Source organism: Leptonychotes weddellii, chromosome 10 (assembly GCF_054177405.1).
Source record: "Leptonychotes weddellii isolate Sample4059 chromosome 10, ASM5417740v2, whole genome shotgun sequence".
NCBI lineage: Eukaryota > Metazoa > Chordata > Mammalia > Carnivora > Phocidae > Leptonychotes > Leptonychotes weddellii.
In genome coordinates, this window is record NC_138378.1 from 53581914 (window position 1) to 53605172 (window position 23259).

The 23259-nt window shown below is 46.7% G+C and overlaps 1 protein-coding gene across 1 annotated transcript in view; it reads right to left on the minus strand.

Moving 5' to 3' along the window:
- The window catches only part of FER1L5 (fer-1 like family member 5), a 63645-nt gene that overhangs the window by 39741 nt on the left and 645 nt on the right, over positions 1-23259 (minus strand). The window contains exons 2-14 of the mRNA XM_081833454.1: positions 17258-17496; positions 15257-15309; positions 14319-14410; positions 13501-13609; positions 11772-11826; positions 11178-11287; positions 9038-9166; positions 7911-7973; positions 7128-7178; positions 2776-2806; positions 2034-2149; positions 1679-1802; positions 1166-1224 (exon numbers count right to left, since the gene is read on the minus strand). Of these exons, the coding sequence (XP_081689580.1) occupies positions 1166-1224; positions 1679-1802; positions 2034-2149; positions 2776-2806; positions 7128-7178; positions 7911-7973; positions 9038-9166; positions 11178-11287; positions 11772-11826; positions 13501-13609; positions 14319-14410; positions 15257-15309; positions 17258-17342 (1077 nt within the window). The 5' untranslated portion in view covers positions 17343-17496. The remainder of the gene's footprint in view (positions 1-1165; positions 1225-1678; positions 1803-2033; positions 2150-2775; positions 2807-7127; positions 7179-7910; positions 7974-9037; positions 9167-11177; positions 11288-11771; positions 11827-13500; positions 13610-14318; positions 14411-15256; positions 15310-17257; positions 17497-23259) is intronic.

Here is a 23259-nt window from a genome sequence, read left to right on the forward strand (position 1 = left end):
TCCCTCCACTGACCTCACCTTCCAGCCCTTTCAGCCCAGCCCACAGATGGACGCTGTCTCTGGCACAGGGCTGACCATGGGAATGGTCTAAAGACATTTTGACAACTTCTGCTCAGCTACAACTTCGGTCCTTTGTATATCTGCCCAGATCCAGATTCCCTACTATTTGTTTTTAAATCATCTTTCAATTGACTTTGTTCTTAAAGAGTCTTAGGGTTATTAACTTTAGTATATGAGTGCATGCACATAGATTTTGTTGGATAAACTCTACGATCCCAACAGAAAAGTGAGCAAAAACCACGTCGACTATGGCAGTACACAATGGCATACCCCTTTCCAAAGCATCACTTGACTTCATTCTTAAACCTGACTCTGTTCTAAGCAATCGTGTCAGTGAAATCGAGGGTTGGTTGGACTGGTTAAACTTTTTAATACATACTAGAAAACCACAGAGATATTAAAATTTTTGAAAATTGTGTGCCACCTACCACCCAAGAGCATCTCACCTAGACCTGGAGCACCCAAACCACCTTCAGTGTGGTGGTTTTAAAATATGTCCACAAATCCTTTGGTACAGCTTCCTTTGAAAGGTAGACACTAATCTCTTTCCCTTTATGTGTGGATTGGATTTAATGATGCTTCTAATAGGTAGAATATGGTGGAAACAATGGTTTATGAATTCTGAGACAAACCTACTTAACTTTAACCCAGCATTCCCCAAATTTGAACATAGGATCCTTTTTTTTTACATGGAACGTCCATCAGCACACTTTGGAAAATGCTACTCTCTATTTATGGAGGATTATGGAATGTCAGCAACTCTCTTGCTCAGAACCTTCAATTTCTAGATGAAGAGTCTCAGGCCCGAAGAAGACAGTGTTTCAGCATTGTTTGTTTGAGGGCATGTTGTTTCATTCACTCATTCGTGCCCTTCATGTACATTAGGCTTTCAGTGGGCACCTGCTCTCCATGCAGGGCTCTGTGCGTGGCTCTGGGAGACAGGGTGACTGGCCACGGCCTTCACCTTCACAGACTTCCTGGTCCAGTGGGGCACGGCCCACTGATGGGGGAACTGACATCCGGATCCGGGGGCCCTGCCCACCAACTCCAGCCTTCCCACACACTATCTAGATGACAATTTCTCAAGCCCTCAGACCCCTTCTACACTTACCTTTTCCCCAATTAGCTCCACCTCCAACATAGGATTCACTAAGTGCTGTTTCTCTGTGAACAAGAAGTTACAAGATTTCTGAGACAGCAGCATTTTTTTTTTTAAGGGGAGGACATGTAGAGGTGAGGTGACAGAACGACTGTCACACCCCTCTGCCATCATCTGGTGTGGTACCCCCCCACACCCGGGCAGACCTCCCCCATCTCCACTCTATCTCTATGTGTCATGGCCCATAATTGCAGCGAGGGTGGGTGCTGGCATAGGGAACCGGGAGTCTGCATCCAGACATCAAAGACAGGTCAGGGGCATGTGACCCATTTTAAAGAGTATCTACGGGGTCTTCATGAAACAAATCTTAGTGGATTTCAGTCTCGTCCTCTCGCTCCCACACCCTGAATCTTAGGTTCACATCAAAATGGAACAGGGAAGCCCCATGAGAATCCAGGGTGCCACTGTGTAGGGAACCTCAGGGTCACTCCCCCCCCACCCCACCATCCTGACTCTAACTGAGATGAAGGTCCTCTGCGCAGTAGATGAAGAACTGTAAGTAGGCCATGTTGATTGGGACCACTGTTGACTTGAAGATCTGAGTAGTGGTGTCATCAGCCCCATAGGGCAGCTTTTGATCTACCTGCAGAGACCAGAGACCCGACAGGGTAGAGTTATAGGATGGTCATGGCCATGGCCACCAGATTTGGCTTCCCGGCCTTCCACTTGGTAGCGGGGAGGGATGGACAACCCTCAAGTGACACAGCAGGCAAATAAAAGCATGTGAAGATCAGTGGCCACTCTGAGGGCCAGGGGTACCCTATGAAAGCAGCCACAGTAAGAAATGTTGTTGGGGTGTCGGGGGCAGCCTCACCAGAGCCTGGTCTCCCACACTGAGGACACAGATGGTGACTTTCAGGTAGCCTCTCACACCACTGCTGGGTTCATTCGGCTGGCAGAGGCCTAACCATTTCCTCATGAGTGTGTGACCTGAAGGGGCAGAGGGCCCATGGGAGACCAGCCTCCAGTCTCCATCCTTCTTCCCTGAAACCTGTCTTTGTTTCTGTGGGAGAGGGTTGTGGAAATGGGTCTCATATATTCTGGTTCCCATATAGTAGCAGAGGAAAATGGGAGTCACTCCTACCGGTAAGCAAAGCTAGTACACTCAGCAGGCATCAGCCATTGCCTTTAGGAAAGAGAGAACCCTCTTCCCCAACCTGGGAACTCACAGTTGTTGTTACTCTCCTGGTCTGAGAGAGGCAAGCATTTTCCCTAACCCTAAGCTCCAACCTTTACCTGCTATGTATGTTATGGCCAGATCATATGTTATGGTTACAGTGGAAACCTCTACTCAAATGCTAGTTTCCGAATACTGGCCTCAAAAAATAGAAATTCAAACCAAGGCTGTAATAAAAGTTTAGCATTTGACCCAAAGGGATGCCTTGAGTTTTGAAGAGAAAGATGTTATCATTATAAATATTATCAAATACAGAAAATAATTCATACCCTCTAATAGTCTCCCTTCGTGTGCTGAACATACAGGGATTTTGAAATATTTGGACAACTGGCCTGCTTTTTCTCAGAAGGCACACGCATTTGCAACAACTGATACCTACCTGGAGAATGGTAGATAAACCCAATATCGGTCTGAAAAGACAAGAGTAGAGTAAGGATTAGTTAGGGCCTCTGGCCAAGATGTGCAATATCAACAAACAATAGTACTGTACTGACAGTATTAGCCACCAATGCTTAAGAATTTGCCCTGCTCTAACTCCTTTACTCTTTACAACAGCCTACACGTGGTCCGTTACCACCTCCACTCTGCAGAGGAGGATACTCTGTGAGAGAAGGGCCTAAAGTCTTACAACTAGTAAGTGAGGAGGTCTGGATTGGAAGGATTCTCAGCCACCACACAGCACTACCTGGCCAACACAGCGTTGACTCTTCCTTGGGTTGGGAAGGGTGTCTCCCATCCTGGGGAAGAGGCTGGTCAAGGGAGAGGCAAAGAGACTATGGGCTTTCCCTTTCCCTTGGGAGAAGGTTTCTGCCTGAGGCCTGAGGGATGTGGTACAGGACTGAAGGTGGCGTGGGGCAAGGCACTGTGGTATATTCAGGTCACCCTTGTACCCCACATCTGAAGGTTCCATAGAGCAGTCCCCAAATTCTGCATGTTAGGCCTGCTTTAAAACTCAGTCACCCCTTTGGGTTAGGTAGGCCAAGATTTCTTAGCTACAACAACAAAAGCACAATCTATAAAGGAACAGTTTGATGAAGTGGACTCCAGTGAAATGTAAAACTTCTGTTCTTTGAAAGACACTCAAGAAAATTGAAAGACCAATCATATACTGGGAGAAAATATTTCCAAGTCATATATCTGATAAAAGGACTTATATCCTGAATATATAAGAAAATCTCAAAACTGAGTAGTAAGAAAACAACCCAGTGAAAATGAGTAAAAGATCTGAAGATTTGTTTATTTAATTTTGAGAGAGAGAGAAAGTAGGGGGAAGGGCAGAGGGAGAGAATCTATCAAGCAGACTCCCGGCTGAGCAAGGAGCTGGATGCGGCGCTCGATCCCACACCCATAAGATCATGACCTGAGTCAAAAGAGTCAGATGCTTAACGGACTGAGCCACCCGGGCGCCCCAAATGAGCAAAAGGTTTGAACAGACACTTAAAGAAAATATATAGATGACAAATAAGCACATGAAAAATGCTCAACATCATTAGTCATCAGGGAAGTGTAAATTAAAATCACAGCGAGGTAGCTCTACATATAATTAGAATGGCTAAAGTAAAAAAGATGGACTACAGGAGGGGTTGATGAGAATGGGGGGCAACTGGCACTCTAGCATACACTGCTGGTGGGAATATAAAATGGTAAGGCCTGTTTGGAATTGTTGGGACAAAAACGGTTAGGAATTTTCTCTAAAAGTTAAACATACACTTACCATATGAGCTACTCAATCCACTTCTACATATTTACCCAAGAGAAATTAAGATTTGTACAGTAAGATTTGTACAGTAAAGCAGCTTTACTGTAACAGCCAAAGACTGAAAATAATCTCATGTCCATCAACAGATGAGTGGCTAAACAAATTGTGATAAATCTATAAACGGAATACTACTTGGCGATGAAAAGGAATGAATTATTGACACATGCAGTGACATGGATGAATCTCAATTATGCGGAATGAAAGAAGCCAAACCAAAAAGGGTATATGCTGCATTATTCCATTTATATAAAATTCTAGAAAATGCAAACCAAGCTATAGTTATAGAAAGCAGACCAGAGGTTTCCTGGGGATGGGAGGGGGTGGGATGGGGCTGAGAGGGAAGAATAAAAAGGCACACAAGGAAATTTTGGGGGATGATAGATGTGACAGATATGTTCATTATCTTGACTGTGATGATGGTTTCACAGGAATACAAAAATTATACATCTTAAAATATGTGTAATTCACTGTATGTCAATTGTACCTCAATAAAGTTGGAAGAAAACCAAACCAAACCAAATCCAGGCACCGCTAATGAAGCAACAGATCCAGGCAGTGATCATCAGTGGCTGTTAACAACATAAAAAGAGACCAACAGACATTCTGTGGCTCCCACTGAAGTCATTTTGCCAAGTAATGGACCCAAATCTGGCAAGCCTCTGGGCAGAGGGACATGTGAAATGAACCTTCAGAGATGCAGTCAGCAAAATCCAGACTGGAGGAAAATTCTAGAGGACAAACTATCCAGTTTCCTTAACAAATTACAAGGTGGGTGGGGGGGTGGGGGGGTGGAAATGGGCAGGATCCACAGAATCGAAGACCTAAAAATACATTTTATTTATTTATTTATTTATTTATTTATTTATTTATTTTTAAAGATTTTATTTATTTATTTGACAGAGAGAGACACAGCAAGAGAGGGAACACAAGCAGGGGGAGTGGGAGAGGGAGAAGCAGGCTCCCTGCTCTAGGGAGCCCGATGTGGGACTCGATCCCAGGACCCTGGGATCATGACCTGAGCTGAAGGCAGTCGCTTAACCGACTGAGCCACCCAGGCGCCCTAAAAATACATTTTAACTAGCTGCAATGTATGTACCTGGTCTGCATCCTAACTTGAACAAACTGTGAAAGGAATTCATAAGATAATTAGGGGAATTTGAACACTGGCTAGTTTTCGATGTTATCTAGGAATTATAAAGGTTTTAAAACGTGGTAATTACATTTGGTATGCTTAATAAAATCTTTATGTTTTAGAAATACATACTGAAGTATTTAAAAATAAAATGATATGGTGTCTGAGATTGGATTCAAAATAACCTAGTGGGTAGGGGAAGTGGGCCAGGTGTAGATAAAACATCACTGGCAATGAATTAGTGAAGTTGAGTGATTGGGATGTGGGAACTCAGGATACTATTCTCTCTGCTTTTGTGTATCTTTGAAATTTTCCAAAGAAGTTCTTTTTAAAGATTTTATTTATATATTTGAGAGAGAGAGAGAGAGAGAGAATGCAGGGGGCAGAAGGAGAGGGAGAGAATCTCAAGCAAGAATCTCCCTGCTGAGCTCGGAGCCCCACGTGGAGCTTGATCTCACAACCCTGAGATCATGACCCAAGCTGAAATCAACAGTCTGGTGCTCAACAGACTGAGCCACCCAGGCACCCTTCATGTCTATAACTTAACAGTTCATATCACTGGTCACTGTCTGAAAATTGTGCAGTGGTCTTTGTCGAAAGTACAACATTTTTTACCTCCTGCCACTTAACCTCTCAGGAATCTCTCAATCTCTAAGCCTATGCTGCTTTTTTAAAAAAAATCTTTTATTAATTTATTTGAGAGAGAGAGAGTGCACAGAGGGAGAGGGAGAATCAGACTCCCCGCTGAGCAGAGAGCCCCATGTGGGGCTCGATCCCAGGACTCCAAGATCATGACCTGAGCCAAAGGCAGATGCTTAACCCACTGAGCCACCCAGGTGCCCTGCCTATGCTGCTTCTTTAAGGGACAGGTCATGACTCTTCATGTGCGTATTACAAGTTGTGAGAAAGAAACCTTACTTTGATTTGTCCTAAATGTGCCTTTCCCAAGGTGGAAGCCTTTTTCCAGGGGTTGCCAGATTTAGCAAATAAAAATACAGATGCCCACTTAAGTTAGAATTGCAGATAGGGCGCCTGGGTGGCTCAGTTGTTTGAGCGACTGCCTTTGGCTCAGGTCATGATCCTGGAGTCCCGGGATCGAGTCCCGCATCAGGCTCCCTGCTCATCGGGGAGTCTGCTTCTCCCTCTGACTCTCCCCCTTCTCATGCTCTCTCTCTATCATTATCTCTCTCAATAAAAAAAAAAAAAAAAGAATTGCAGATAAATGAGGACTTCATTTATAGTATACATATGTCCCCTGCAATATTTCGTGAGGAGCCATGCAATATTTGAGGCATCCTTATATTTAAAAAGTATCTGTTATTTAAGCTTCAAATGTAATAGAGCATTCTGTATTTAATCTGGCAACCCTACCTTTTCCCAATCTTCCTGGATTTGGAGAATCTTTTTTAGCCCTTCATGACTGTGTCAACTTTCCCCATCTCTCAGCCTGTGTCTTTCCAAAGCAAACCTTTTTATTCTATTCTCATAGGCAGCAATTTTCTCTGTGTTTCTCTGCCTTTTTGGATCTTCTGCTTCCATTTCCTGGAGGCAGAGATTCGAAGTGTGTCCATAGTATTATAAGTTTGGGGAATTCAACCTGGAACATAAGTGGTACACACTTTCATCATTACAATGACTCTGGTTTGAGTATATCATTATTCCCATTGTACAGATGAGGAAGTCGAGGTTCTGAATAACTTGTTTAAGTCAACCCAGTTGGTAGGTGGATCCAAATCTGGATATTTCTGCATGAAAATTCAAGTTTTTGCCCCTAAACTCGGGCATGGAGCCCGTGGTAGGTCTCTGTTTCACCAAACCTCCTCCTTCATCCAGGGCTCACTTGGAATCTCCCGATCTCTGAGTTGAATCTCAACAGTGTGGAATTCATCACCTGCAGAAAGATCTCAGTTATTCACATCCCCCATTTCTCCCACCCCCATGGGAGGAACTGTAAGGGCACATTAGGGATTCTCCGGGATCTACTCAATACTTCCTAGTGGCCCACAATACCACATAAGTTTTCTCATTTAATTCTCAGAGGTACCCTGTGAGGTTCAGAATTTTAGTTCCATTTAACTGATGAGGAGGTTGATCAGAGGGTTCAATTCATTTGATGAACCCAAAGGTCAGCCCAAAGCAAAGTGTTGCACTCAACTTTCTCCATGGCATGCTATCCTGATCGTTTCCCATGTGCCTGTGTTCCCAAGAACATGTACACTCTTCAAGGGGGAGGCCTCCTTGTTCTCCTTAGGCACATAGGAGGTACCAGATAAACATGTTCATTGCTGTTACCGGGCTCCCTCTGGCTGGGGAGTGGAATGTCTCATGTTGAGGGCACATGTGAGGGGTCCTTTGGTGGCATGAGAATCCTGGCACATGAGAAGGGGCTCTTTTCTTCACCAGGGCCCAGCTCCAGGCCTAACAGTTGGCATTCCATAAGATTTGTTAAATGAATGAATGGGGAGTCTGGGTTGCCAGAGTGTGATAAAGGCAGTGAAGGATATGCCTTGGGGTCAGAAGGACCATCTGAAGTGACTGGCTATAAGGGAGGGGTAAGGGGCTGAAGTCTTTCCCAGAATTGAGTTGGGACAAGAAAGTGGGCCCATCTTGTTTGGCTCCTCACCTGAATTAAGATGGTCTCGTCAAATAACTTAGCAGGCACCTCATAAAAATTCTGGAAGAAGATCTGAAGCAGAGAGAATGGGGGTAGGGGTTGGATGATATTCCTTCCACCACTTCACCCAGGGACTCAGTAAGCCTGAAGGCTCAGAATAGCATGCTTCTTCCCCAGCTCTTGCCCATTTCATGCTCATGCTCCTCCTCCAGAAGCAGAGGCTTGCCCAGCTCCTGGAGGGTGTTCTGCCAGGGTAAAGGGCAGGGGCAAGGGTTCCCAGAAGCATTTGTCAAGAGTGGCTCAAGGCCCAGCTAGCTGCCCTGGGATGGAGTCCCGAGCCTCTGCCTCCTAGAGTGCCCTGTCAGTCCACTGCATCCCCAGCCCCTGCTGCAGCCAGAACCCTCTTTCCTAAATGCAAACCTGGCCCCATCACTCTCCTGCTTAACTCCCTCCATGGCTCCCCAGTGCCATCTGTGACAGGGTCCCAGCGCATTTTGCAGCCTTCCCTCCAGCCACAGCCATATCTACAGTTCTGCCAAGTCCTGCCACTTCTTGTTTCTAGGCTTCCGAAGACACTATAGCTTTTTTCTGAATTTTCTTTCTCCACGATGTCTCTCTTTCCCTGGTAGACTCTTCCTTCAAGGTTTCGGGAGCCCTTCCTGAGTCCCCTCATTCCTCCCTACTCTCACTGTGCTTTTATCTTTTTATTTATTGGCCTCTTTACCAATTAATTCAGTGAGTATTTATCGACTTCCAACTGTGATCAGACACAATGCTATAGCTTAGGGCTTCAGCAGTGACAAGATGTAATGGTCTGGGTCTGCATTTCACAGCTGCATTAACAGCACCTCCAGATCTCTGTTAACCCCAGTTTTGCACCATTGTCATTGTCTATGTGTTCACAGGCCAATCCGTCTCCCACAGACTATTGGTTCCTCCAATGGGAGGTTTCAAATGATTTTGTCTGTATTCCCAGTGCCAAGCAGTGCTTGGCCCTCTGTAGGCGCTCAGCCAATGTTTGTGGAAGAAGCAAGCTTGCCTGATGCCTGCAGGTAATGCCCAGCCCCCAGCTAGCTCCCGGCTGGCCCCCTTGGCCCAACTGCCCCGTTCAGTTCTGAAGGGCACGTGCAGCCCACCTCATTGAAGAAAGGGTTGTTTCCCATCTTGATCCGTGTGTTGTGCTGGTGGCCTCCGATGACCACCTTCACCATCGGCTTGATGTTGTTGCCCATGAGCTGTCGGGCTTCAAACACCTTCACTCGGACCTACAGGCGGGGGGGAGGGGGGCGGAACACAGGAGCACCTGAGGCTGTGGCCCGGGCCCCCTTCTCCAACAGGGACTCTTCTCTAAAAGAACAAAGTGTTCTGACAAGAGGCATCTACTGGGGATGGGAGGAGAACCACAGGGAGCTGGACTGCCTGAAGGCAAGTCCAAGAAAGGCCATGGCTCCTCCTGTTTCCTCTTCTGGGAACTGTCCCCTCCACTGCTTTGTCCGTTTCATCTTCTGTAGACTTAGTGTTTCTCAATTGCAATGGGCTTGTTACAGAATACAGAAATGAAATCTAATCTTTCCCAGTTTTTTTTGTTTTGTTTTTACTTTTATCTACAATCTTTTTAGAGAACTGAGAATTTTAAAGTTCCATGCCATTGAATCTCTGATCTGTGATTTGCTCTCTGATTTGTGATTTATTCTTCCCCTTTCTATACTTTACTGGGGCTTCAGTAAAGGGTCTATGACATCTGAGCCTAGAACTAGAAGGTGGGAGGGAAGAGCAATGCAGAGCCCAGGAGAGACCCTGGCCGGCTGAGGCCCAGGGGGAGAAAGAATGAAGATGGCCATGGCTAAGAGGGCACTGGTGTGGGAGCTTGTCATCTGACTGTGGGTAGTAAACAACATCCGGCTCTCCCAGCCCAGGCTGTGGCTCGGCCTTTTTCCATGAGACCTCCTATGTCTCTAGCAAGTCCAGTGACCCTTTAGGGATCGATATGCATGCAGCTACCGGACCCTCAGAGACAAGAGTGGGCCAAACCAGGCAAACAGGTCACACGTCAGGATTTTGCCCTAACCTCTAAGACAGAGGAGTAGTAGTGATTTGGGCACGATGACCCTCTATCCTGGGCAAACCAGCCTGATGAAAAGGGATGGGGCCCAGAGGGAGAGGAAAGGAAGGTACTCCAAAGGAGGAACAGCATGTGCAAAGGCCTGGCAGCTAGAGAAAGAGGCTTGAGAATGGGGACTGCAAGGTGTCCAGGATGCTAGAGCAGGGTGGGGAAGGGCGGGGGCAGGAGACAGAGTGGCTTGCAGAGATAGGTTTGTGTTATCAAGGGCCTAGGAAGCCATTGGAAGGAGTTTGGGTTTTGTCCTGAGGACATTAGAGCATCCTCATTTTTAAAAATTTATTTTTCATTTTATTTTATATTTTAAAGTTAAAGTATAGTTGATACACGATGTGACATTAGTTTCAGGCCCACAATATAGTGATCTGACAACTAGATATTATACTACTATGCTCACCACAAGTGTAGCTACCATCTGTCATGGATATCCTCATTTTTAAAGGACATTTTTAAGCAGGTGCATGGCATGGTAAGAATGACATCTTTGAAAGACCACTTTGACTGAAGGATGGACAGGAGAGAGCTGGAGGCTGGGAGTTCAGGAGGAGCCTATGAGGTGGTCCAGGAAAGCGACGGTGCTGGCTCAGGTGATGGAGAGGCGGGGGCAGTTGGGTGGTATTAAGAGCTAGGACTTGGCCATCGACTGGATGCAGCGGGGAGGGTGAGGAAGAAGGCAGTCAAGAATGACATCCAGTCTCCTGGGCAGGTGGCAGGCTGGGGAGCACGTGAAACCATAGTAGAAATCTTAGGTTACAAGTTACAGATCAGAGGGAAGTTGGTGAGCCATGGGATGAGGGTTCCAGAAGTCATAGCGGGAACTCTCCTCAGCCCTTCCCAAACAGCTCATTTTGCCATGAACATGGCTAGCCTTGTGTTGCCAACAATCCCGAGGACTCCAGGCCTTTTGCTCTGCCTCCCCAGCACTTGCCAGGGCCTGTTGGTATACATAGAGCCAACAGCGCCTCCTATTGCCGCAGCAGAGCTGTCTCTAGCTTCAGCTTCCTGCAGAAGTGGCTCAGAATGACCCCGGAGGAGCATGGGATGCAGTGAGGCTCTGAGGACCTGTAGCTCTGGCCCTCTGCCATGACCTTATGGAGAGACGGGGACCGCCTGGGATCACAGTGAGAGTGTCAGGTGAATCAGCCCAGAATCCTCACCTGAAAGTGCTGAGGCTTCGAGGACAGAGCCGTGGGCACGGTGGAGTTGGGGAACATCAGTTTCTGCCTGGCCACCTCTCCTGCACTTGGGCCCAGGAGGTCGCCATCGCCTGACGAAACACAATCTGGGTGGGCCTTCAGAGGCTGGGGCTCAGGAGGCTTTGAGGCATTACACCCATTTCATTGTTCCATCCCCAGTGACTAGCTTCTGACTAAAACCATGGCCCAGAAGTCCTGAAAGGGGCACATATCCTTCCCAGAACATTCCCATGGGAACCTCCTCTTATCCTCAGTAACCCTGGGCCCCATACTCTACATGTGGGGGCTCTTGGAAATGGCCATCCTTGCTTCCCTCCGCAGCCCACTGGAGACTGGGCCTTATGTCTAGAGATGACAAGTGGAAATATTGGGGGATACATACATATATATATATATATAACCTCAGCCAGGTGTCTGGAGATCTGGCTTCTAGATCCTAACCTGGTCACAGTCCTTCTGTAGGCCTCAAGGGATGGGTCCCAAAGGTCGCAAGGGTCCCAAAGAGCCTATCCAGCTATGTTTGGAGAAGAACAGGGGTAAACCCCGAGGACATACCTATCTTCGACGTATCCTGGTATCTCACAAGGGTCACCTGGAGAGTGACAGTGCACTGCAAGGCAAAGGCAAGGCGGGGGGGCTGTAAGCCAGATCTTGCAATCCTTGGCCAAGTCATAACACCGGAACCTCGCCCAGCCTGGCCAGGTTCATGCCCAGTTCCCCTGTGCAAAGCGATGCTGGCCATGGTACAGGGCCACGCCATGCCATGGGACCTGTGAAGTCTTGGGTGGAGGGAGGTTATAAACTGGTAGGGAGAAGCAATGGGTTATAGTGGAGGGAATTAGGAGAATAGAGGAGGCATGTGGCAGTGGTGGTGACAAGGGGGTACAGCAGGGTGGGGAGGAGAGGGAGAGGTGCCTTGGGACCAGTCCAGAACCGCTGATGCCAACAGCTCTTCTCCTAGCTCAACATCTCCTGACCTCAGGTGGGGACTCCTGCAAATACCTCTTAATTGACCTCCTGACCTCCAAGTGCTCTGACTACTCATCCTACCTCTAGACCATCGCCAGAATTGCCCCCTAAAAATGCCCTAACCGATCAGAGTGAAGTCACAGCTCACCAGCACAGATCATAAGGCCCCTGGTCTCAGCTAGTCTCAGCTCTCCCACCAGCCCCTTCACATCCTCCCAACCCCCATGTGCCAGCAGTGCGGTAGCTCACCCTCCCCAAACCTGCTGCCTGCCTCTCTCTCCCTCCGGCCTTCACACATGCACCTTACACCCTTGCCTGGGATTCTCTTCCTTTCCCACCCGTGGGGCAAACTCATGCCCGCTGAGAAACTGAATAAACAAATGGACAACGACCAGATCTTATGTAAAAATGGAACTCTGACCTACAATCTGCAGCAATTGATTCAGCAATTGAAACCAGCCCAATAAATCTGCAGGAACCCGCCCAGGAAGCCAGCCTGCCCTAAGTCAGCCTTGTAGGAAGTCAGAGTACTCCTCTAGCAACCAAACAATAGCCCCATCACAGTTGGCCCCAAATTGTCAGGACTTGGTTCATAACTGACAGCTTCCCTCATTTGTCCCTTCTTCCCACTTAGGACCAGCCAGAGAAAGCCAAATACACACCCCTAATCAACCACATAGGATGCCCGGCTCCTCGTTGGTTCACTTATAGCTTCCCCTGACCAACAGCCTCCAATCAGGGCACACTGGGAGCCTTCCCTGCTTCCGCTGTACAGCTTCCCCCCTCCTCTGCCTGCCTCTGAGTCTCTGCCAAAATGCAAGTGATGGTGGCTGATGCCCTTGCTCTAGCCAGCTCTGCATAAATAGCCTTTGCTTATTCTCCTTTGGTTGGTCTTCGCTTGTTTCCATTTATCTTAATCACGTCCTCTGCAAAGGCTTCTGTGACCTCCCACACGGAATCATTCACTTTGTCCTGTCTTCAGTGACCTAGCCTACCTGCCCCTTGTGCTGGACCTCTTGTCACTGGGAGGGATGCCTACTCCAGTGGACGTGGGCTTCACTCAGTTTTGTATCTCAGGCCTAACACAGGTGCTGTCATCCAATGGACAACTGACTAAATAATCAATCTAAAAGGATGGATGTAGGGGTGGGAGGAAGGGTGGGTGGGTGGAGGGATGGCGGGATGGGGAGGTCAGGGAGATGATAGCAGTGTGATGGGGCCTCCTAGGGCAGGAAGTGCTCTCTGGTGGGGGCACTGGCCCCCAACTTCACCGGCTCCCCACTCTTCCAGCCACCCTTCCTGGGGCCCAACTCACATCTGTGGACATCATGAGATGGTTAAGCAGGTTCAGGTCCTTCACGATAAGGACCTCACTCGGTTTTTTCACCAAGGGCTGGAGCAGTATTGTGGCCAGGCCAATGAACCTGGGGAGACAAGGAGCACATATGAGATCCAGAGTCAGGGGACACAGTGTCTTCTGTCCCAGGCATGACTTTATCTAGAGAGGGTTTTCTCTCCTACAGGCTGTGCTGTCCACAGAGAGAGGCTGTAGGAAGGAGGCAGTGATGTGGAGAACCCACCAGAGGATGTAGGGCTCTCATGTCTCTGAGAACTGACTTTGGGGCTATGAGCAGTGGGTGGCTCTGCCCTGCCCAGCTCCTTCCCAGAAGTTCTGCTCTCACACTCCTCCTGAATGGGAGCAGTGCCAAGTAACAGCTGATTGGACCAGGGGCTGGACACCTGATGGAAGCTGGGCCAATCAGAGTCTCCATCCTAGGAATTTTGACTTGGGAGGCCATAGATTCAGTCTCAGTGGGTGTTGGTCCCTGCTGGGCACTAGAATGGGGCCACGATAGGAAGCCAGGATTGGGCAGAGAGAAGCAGAGATTTGAGATCCTGTGGCTTCAGGATCTGCAAAACTGTCCCTGGCTTCCCAGGTTCCTGATTCTGGTCTCTCTGCACTCCCAGCCTCACCACCCTCCCATAAATCCCCCACCTTTTTTTTTTTGGTCCCATTAGCTGGCTGGAGTGGGTTCTGGTCCTTGCAGCCTGAGTTATGGATTCAAGCCAGGAGATGCAGCCAGTGCTCTTGCTTTGGTCAGAGAGCCAGCCTCCTGCCTTTCTCTGCCTCACCTGTCCTTCTTTGCTGCGCCCATGTCCCGAAGGATGATTTGCAGAAAAGAGTCATTTTGTAGGGGGCGGTCCCAGAGGTACCAGATCAGGGTCTGTGGGAGGCACAGAGAGATCAGCATCCTTCCTCCACCCTCCCCTTCCCATCCTTCTAGAAAATGGGGAAAGATGCAGGGAACAGGCTGGCCCTGTGTTTCTCTTGAACTAAGGAACCTCTCTCAAGTCTAGTTTCCTTTTTTTTTTTTAAATATGAATCCTCAACCCGGACTTTTTTTTTTTTTAAGATTTTATTTATTTATTTGACAGAGAGAGACAGTGAGAGAAAGAACATAGGCAGGGGGAGTGGGAGAGGGAGAAGCAGGCTTCCCGCGGAGCAGGGAGCCCGATGTGGGGCTCGATCCCAGGACCCTGGGATCATGACCTGAGCCGAAGGCAGACGCTTAACGACTGAGCCACCCAGGTGCCCTCAAGTCTAGTTTCCTAAGAGGATGGCATTAGCTACCTTTCACCAAGGTGCTGAGCATCCTACCTGGGCTCTGCAGTGTAACTGCAATATCATTGGTGTGTCAGGAGTGAAGGGGTGTGGGGACCTGGGGTGGGGGTGGGGGACATGGATGGATGGAAGAGGAGAGGGATGGATCCTACACAGGGAACCCTGTCTCTGCTTCAGGTTTCTGGAAACATCAGTATGGCCAGGTTGGACAAGATGGCCATATCATGGTCCATCCTCAGAGTGGAGGAGAAGAGCCAAGAACAGCTATGGGCCCTCAGGCCCGCACAGCCGTATCAGCTCAGGGGCTGCTCCCAGTACAGACGCCCTGGACTTGGGGAAAGCTTGTGCCGCTCCCGGTCCTCTCCCTAGAATTCTGAGCATGGCCAGGACCCGACCTCACTCTTAGGGTTGTCATTGCTTCTTTTGGGTTTGTCCTGATGAGTTTTACCTCATTCCATGTGGGGTTATTCCCTTCCGCTTCATGAGTTCTCTTCTTGATATCTGCAAAGATACCAAGGGGCAGTTATTGGTGGCAGGAAATATTTCAAAGTCTAGGTTGAAGTGTGGTAAAGAGAGGTGGGACTCCAAGAACACTTCAAGTCTATGTTGGCAGATGTGATATGGCATGGATTCTTACGCTGGGGGGTTTCAAAATTTCTCGCTTTTTGTAAGAGTAACATCATGCCATGTGACAGATGCTGTGTTCACTTCATTTTCTTCCTTGGAATGTAGTTCCTAGCCATCTTGCAGCCAGGTGGTGCCTTGTGACTCGTTCTGGCCAGTGCAGCGTGGGAGCGATTTTCACCACTGCCACGACTGGCTCCTAAAATCTCCCATGACATTCTTCCTCTCCCCACTCCGCACACCCATCCTCACCATCTGCGGGCAGGGTGGTGCCAGGATGACTTTGCAGCCACAAGTAACAAGCAGCTGGTCCCTAAACCGCTGCTTGGAGGAGCCCCTCAGGATTGCTGCCCCCCTTGATGCAGGACTTGGTGTGAGCAAGAGGTAAACTTTTATTGTATTAAGGCACTGAGATCTAAAGCTTTATTTGTTACCAGAGCAAAGCCTAGTGGACCCTAAGACATGCCAAAACATCTCTAATGGGTTAAAAGTTCTTCATCCACTAAAATTCCCCTCCTCCAGAAACATCTTTAACAAAGAACAGCTGATAGCCCTGCAAAGAACCTTTAAATTGCTAAATTAGTTTGAGATTCTTCCCAAGGAAAGAATGTATGAAAGAGGGGGAGACAGTGTGTGTGCAAGCATGCACCTGTTGGGTAGTCGGAAGGGGTGCAGGGTAGTGGATGGTATATGGGGGAAGAGGGGCTCAAAAAGGTGAAAAAGGAATAAAAAATATCAAACAAACATTCAGTTATTAAGAATTTATAGGTAAATTTGTGAGCAAACCCAGGAGTCTGGGACTTAGGCATCTTTGTAAGAGGTATTTCTGGGAGGAGAAAGATCACGTCCGTGGGATCGTAGGAAAGAAGGCTCAGAATCAGGCTGTTCCCTGGCTCATGGCAAAGACACACTGAATGTCCACTATGCCTCTCTAAACCTGTACCTGGGGACATAAACGCGTATGGATTGTCCTGTGAGCCCAGAGTCCCAAATGTCCACTCTCCGAGGGGTGTTGTCACGTTCAGTGAGCACAGTTTCACAAACCAGAAAAAAACTTAAGGTCTTCATTCTTTATTCATACCTATTATAGAAACAACTGTCCCTTCTTTCTCTTGACCCAGATTTTCTCACTCCCCGCACGTGCTGGGAAACCTCATTTGCCCATATCCACCAGCAGACAGACTGTCCATTTCTCTTGCCCTTCTTCCCTTCCTGCTCCCAGCTCTGTGTTGTGTAGACACGCTTAATCTCTTTCCTGTTGCCTCCTAAATCCTCTCACCCCCCCCCGCCCCCCCGCCAACCTTCTTGGACATTTTTCCTTACCTATAAAAAATGGAGACAATAAATCTTGCCTCATTTGCCTCGTGGGATTGTTGTGAGGAGCAAAAATCATTATGTTTACGAAAAGGCTTTGTTGGTTGTAAAGGTCCCTCATTAGGATCGAACAGTTACTATTGGAGGTTGTATGAGAGCTGTACATATATTGTCTTTTAAAATCCTCACATCAAGCCTATGAAGCAGGTGTTTTGTTTTTTTTTTTTAAACCTCAATGTGTGGCACAGTCCTAGTTCACAGAAGCGGCTCGGGAAGTATCAATCTCCTCTTTTTCCCGTAGCCATTCCCCTGGAAAAAATGGGAGGCAGAGATGTCGTAATAGAAGTAATGGCAATAAAGCTAAGTTTCGAAAGAACCGGATGATGTCTACCCCGCCTTTCTGCCACACAGGGCATCTTTTACAGAGGAGGGCCCCCATGAGTCTATTTTTTCACCAAGAGCATGTTGCCTCTCAGGGCTCGTCTCTCCCATCCCAGAGCCTGGCTCTCACCTCGGAAGTAGGCAGACACGCAGGGTCTGGGTGGGGGGCTGAGGGGCGGGTTAATCGTGGCTGACTCCACCACAAGCCGCAGCATGTCCTCCCCCTACTTCCCTTCTTTTCTCTGCAGCGGAGCCTCCTTCTTGGAGCACCTTGGTCCAACGTTCTCCCAGGGCTCACGGGGTGAGGAGAGCCCCGGGCCTGTTGCTTAGCAGTAGAGGTGATGTCACAAAGGTGGGAGGTTCTTGGTTCTGGAGAGGAACGGAGGGGAAGGACAGGAGGAAGTCACAAGGAGTACGAAGCCAGTGGCTTGAGGTGACTAGGCCTGTACAAACAAAATGATTTGGCTGCTTGGCGTTTTTTTTTTTCTTTCTTTTCTTGGCGTCTTTCTTTTTCTTTCTCTCTTATTCTCACTGTCCCTCTGATTTCATGATCAGGTATAAGGGTAGTGTTTCCTCTTTATATAAATAAGCAAGTTATCTGGAGTGAATCATTGCCAAAGTCCCACAATTTAAATGAGAAAATGAGAGAAGTGAGGTGATACGGGAAAAGGAATAGGTAAATCAAAGACCATTTCAAGGACAATTCAGGAGAAGCCCTTCTTAATGCATAAGCAAATATGTAGGCCTCTTTTTTTTTTTTTAAAGATTTATTTGTTTATTTGAGAGAGAGAGAGAGAGAGAGAGAGAGCAGTGGGGGAGGGGCAGAAGGAGAGAGAGAATCTTAAGCAGACTTTCGGCTGAGCTTGGAGCCTGACACAGGGCTGGATCTCACAACCCTGAGATCATGACCTGAGCTGAGATCAGGAGTTGGACACTTAACCAACTGAGCTCCCCAGGTTCCCCAAGCCTCCTTTTTCTAAAGGGAGCCTAAGTCCAGATATGAGTCTGTCTTTAACAAAGGGAAATGAGCTTTTTAATTAATGAGCTTTTATGCCAGCTGATTTTAAGGTTAAAAAAAAATCTCAAGGTCAATACAATTTTGCTGTGGCATCTTGACTGCTCTCAAGGCCTCTCGTCATGAGGATGGAGTTGGGTCATTTGCTCTTGTCCACACTAAGCGTTTTACTGCTTCAGGTTTGAATATTGTATAAATTACATCTTATCCAATAGCAGGAAGATTAATGGACGTTTTAAAAATGTGTCTTAGTTGATGAAACAATTGAATAGTAAGCTTACTGTGCCTTCTTTTTTTTTTTTTTTTACGATTTTATTTATTTGAGAGAGAGAGACAGAGAGAGTGAGAGCATAAGCAGAGTGAGGGGCAGAGGGAGAACCAGATTCCCCACTGAGCAGGGAGCCCGATGCAGGGCCTGAACCCAGGACCCTGGGATCATGACCTGAGCCAAAACCAAGAGTTGGATGCTCAACCAACTGTGCCACACAGGCTCCCCTAAGATTTTTTTTTTTTTAAGTAATCTCTACATCCAACATGGGGCTTGAACTCACAACCCCGAGATCAAGAGTTGCATGCTCCACCAACTGAGCCAGCCAGGCGCCCCTACCATGAGCTTTTATAATTTAGTAAGAAGAAGATGAATTCTCCCAAGGAAGATGAGGGAAAGTTTACAATAGGTGATTGCCAAATGGACAAACAAAATGATGTGAAAAAAAATTCAGTCTCTTTAATAATCGAAGAAACTCAGTGAGATACCATTTATCACTTTGCCAAATTGGATTCAAGAGCCAAAAAAAAAAAAAAAAGAGAGAAAGATGTAGAAAAAAAAAAATTCAAGCCCATTAATAAGCAAAGAAATGCAAGAAGATATCATTTATCACCTCCCAAATTAGAAAAGAATGAAAAACAGTAAGAGTGACGTGCTGAGGAAGGAACAGGGGCAGAAGGAAGATACGAATCCCTACACAGCACCGATGGGAGAATAAATAGAAAAAGAGCAGAAGCCTGGCCTGGGATAAGTGCCAGGGAGAGAGAATAAACAGTGGGAGACAAGGGGCAGGCACTGCTCATTTTGGGTCATTTCTTCTAGTATTAACCTCTGTGTTTCTAAATAGCATCCGTTGAATTTTTCAATTTGAGACACTGGCTATTAAGTCAGTTCTTACCCCATCCCTCACTCCTTCCTGCCTTATAGTTTCTCTCTCCCCCAGTTCCCCATTCATCACTTTCAGACATGGCTACTGCTGTTTATTATGCACGTGAGTTTAGCTTTCTCTCACTCTGCCTTTCCTACATCCCTGCATCCTCTTCTCCCAATACAGTTACCCCTCATCTGGGGACTAAACCTACACCCAGTCTTTTCATTATTATGCTGATGTATATTGTTTCATTGAAGATCAAGGAATATACAGTTGACCTCTGAACAACATGGGCTTTTTTTTTTTTCCCCATGAAAAGAGTATTTTATTGTTTTTGTTCATACATGCCAAGTTTCAACTTTCAATAATAAAATTCAATAAATTTGATTCCTCAATCATAAAAACTTGCTTTACACATTATTTACATGTTGCCAAAGTCTACAGCCACATAAAACATCACAAGGATTTGACTCTATGCATGGTACCATCATACAGAAGGGAGCTGATCAAACAACATACAATCAAAGATTAAATTGAAGATAGGCACCGTGTATTTGGCACTGTTCATTAACATTATAACACCTTCCTCTGAGAAACAGGTATTCTTTTTTTTTTTTTTTTGAGAGAGAGAGAGACTGGGGGTGGAGGGGCAGAGAGAGAGAGAGAGAGAGAATCATAAGCAGGCTCCATGCTTAGCATGGAGCCTGATGTGGGGCTCGATCTCATGACCCTGAGATCAGGACCTGAGCTGAAGTCAAGAGTCAGCTCCTTAACCGACTAAGCCACTCAGGCACACTGAGATAGGTACTCTTAAGCCACAAGATACCAGAATTTTGCTATTCACATCAAAAGCAGCTTTCAAACTTTGTGGTAACAGTAATCAGTTTAAAGAAACAAGATACAACCAGAATTGGGAATGGAATTCAAACACTCCAACTTTTTGCTGTGCTCCAAGCTGCCATTCTTGTTTTTTTAAAGATTTTTTATTTATTTATTTGAGAGAGAGAGCACATGAGAGGGGGGAGGGTCAGAGGGAGAAGCAGACTCCCCGCCGAGCAGGGAGCCCGATGCGGGACTCGATCCAGGGACTCCAGGATCATGACCTGAGCTGAAGGCAGTCGCTTAACCAACTGAGCCACCCAGGCGCCCCCAAGCTGCCATTCTTAAAGTCAGTTTAATTTGATGATTTTTCCATTGTGAACAACTTGGGTTTGAACTGCATGGGTCCCCTTGTACGTGGATTTTTTTCAATAAATACAGTGCAGTACTGTAAACTTATTTTCTCTTCCTTATTTTCTTTCTTTCATTTTTAAAATATTTATTTATTTATTTGTCAGAGAGAGAGAGAACACAAGCAGGGGGAGCAGCAGGCAGAGGGAGAAACAGACTCCCCGCTGAGCAGGGAGCCCGATGCGGGAGCTCGATCCCGGGACCCTGGGATCATGACCTGAGCTGAAGGCAGATGCTTAACTGACTGAGCCATGATTTTCTTAACATTTTCTTCTCTCTAGCTTACTTTATTGTTGGAATATAGTATGTAACACATATAACATACAAAATATGTGTTAATCGACCATTTATGCTATCGGTAAGGCTTCTGGTCAACAGTAGACTTAGTAGTTAAGTTTTGGGGAAGTCAAAAGTTATACATGGATTTTCAACTGTGCAAGTTGGGGTGGTCGGTGTCCCTAACCCCCATGTTGTTCAAGGGTCAACTGTACTCTAATTCCATATCCTTTTTTTTTTTTTTAAGATTTATTTATTTTAGAGAGACAGAGAGGGCACAAGCATGTGTGAGTGGGGGGGAGGGGCAGAGGGAGAGACTCTTCAAGCGGATTTCCCGCTGAGCACAGAGCCCAACCTGGGGCTCGATCTCATCGCCCATGAGATCATGATGTGAGCTGAAATCAAGAGTCAGATGCTTAACCAACTGAGCCACCTGGGCGCCCCTATATCCTTTCTTATATATAGCTTTGTGTTTTCCTGTAAGTTAAGAATTTGTTTTTTCATTTGCTTGCTTATTTTGAAAGTTTGACCAAGTCTTCCAACATCCTTCAGTAGCTCTGTGATACTCCTTTTTTTTTTAATGTTTTTTTAGTTAATGTTTTGTGTTTTTAGATAATGTTTTTTTAGTAATCTCTACACCCAACATGGGGCTCAACTTATGACCCCAAGACCAAGAGTCGCATGCTCTTCCAACTGAGCCAGCCAGGGCCCCTTACCATGTTTTTGGTGTCACCATTGAGTTTTTAGCCATTCTAGTGGATGTGAAGTGGTAAAGATTTATTTTTCATCTTGAACCATGTCTCTTGCCTTGGTGTCCTGCTGTCAACGAATCCATCGATCATCAATCAGTCAACACAGAAACCACCCCCTATGTCCTGGGCTATGTTCTCTGAAGGATACAAAGAAGGTTAATGCCCCTGACTTTGAGGATCTACTCTTTACTATCTATGGTCAGTACCAAAATTCTTACTGGGGCATTTAGGGCCCTGCAGGCTCTGGCTATGTCTCTTTCTCAACTTCATTTCTTTCCACTTGCTGACCACTGTTTCCTAGTTATCTTTTTTTAAAAATGTTATCAAGCTCCCTTCTGCCTCTCAGAGCCTCCCCCCCTCACCCCCGTTCCTTCTCCTAGAGATCTTCTCTCCCAGCATATACCATGTTACCTCATTCTGCTTTTGGTTTCAGTTTCAGTGTCACCTTCACAGGGACACTTACCCCATCACCCAAGCCAAGGCTGGCTCACTGTTCTGTATGCTCATCACCTTGCCCTTTAACTAATCACAGTAGGTATGGTGGGGAGTGGAGTTGTGACGGGTCAAATGCCTAGGTTCTGGAGCCAGACTGGTTTCTAGTTCTGCCTTTGATACTTACTAGCTATGTAACCTTGGGCAAAATACTTTACCTCCCTGGATAGGACTATAATAAAACTTAGCATATAAAGCCATTGAGAGGGTTAAATGAAGTAGGTCATTTATGTCACTTAGAACTTGTTTGGCATTCTCTAAATGCTAGCCCTTATTTTCACGGTTGTAAATTAAACAATTATTTATGTAGATTAACAAGAAGCATGCCTCGTCAGTGCTGTATCCTCAGCACCTAGCATAGGACTTATTGCATAGTAGGAATTTAAGAAATATTTGTGAACGAATGACTGAATACCAAGTGTATCCTCCAGGATATCAGAAGGAAAGACATTTTAGAGAGGAGATGGCCAACTCTAATCAATTGGTAGTGACAACCTAGAGTCCTGAACGGAGAAAATGATTTTGAAGTTGCATCTGGGGTCACAGTGGACTGTGATTGATTAATCATGTCCGCCAAGGCATTGGAAAAACCCCTGCAAAGAAAGTGTTAAGGGTTTGACCTCTCTGCTATAGAGAACACTCACTATCCTGTTGGAAACCGTCCAGAATCGTGAAATGACCAGTTTGCCTCCCCACTCCCGGACCTTCCATCTTTCCTCTGGGCACTGAGGGCTCTGTGTTGCATTGCACACGCCCTCTGAAGCACTGTGTTTCTTTCTTTTGGCTGGTCTCTGGACCTACTTCCATCAGTGTTATTTCAGTTGTCTCACTCCTGCGCTGAGAGGCAACCAAAATGAGCTGAACCAATCCACTAATCACCCCAGAATGACTGGACTTGACTCTTAATTGTTTTCCACCCCAGGAACACCTACACTTAATTCTAGCCTGGGGGTGGGGTGTGTGTGCCTGTTTGTGGTATAGCCTGGGTAATGAATCAAATGCCAGGGGGGCCAAGGACACCTAGTGAAGGTGGCCAGAGTGAGGGCATATGCAGCCTCTATGACTGTCACGCTGGAAGGTGAGTCCCGTGCTGCCACAGCCTCCAACTTTTTAAGAGTGCAGAAATCTGGATTTTTACATGAAATCTCCCTAGTTTAAAAATGTTTGCAATTAGGGAAACCTGGGTGGCTCAGTCAGTTGAGCGCCCAACTCTTTTTTTTTTTTTTTT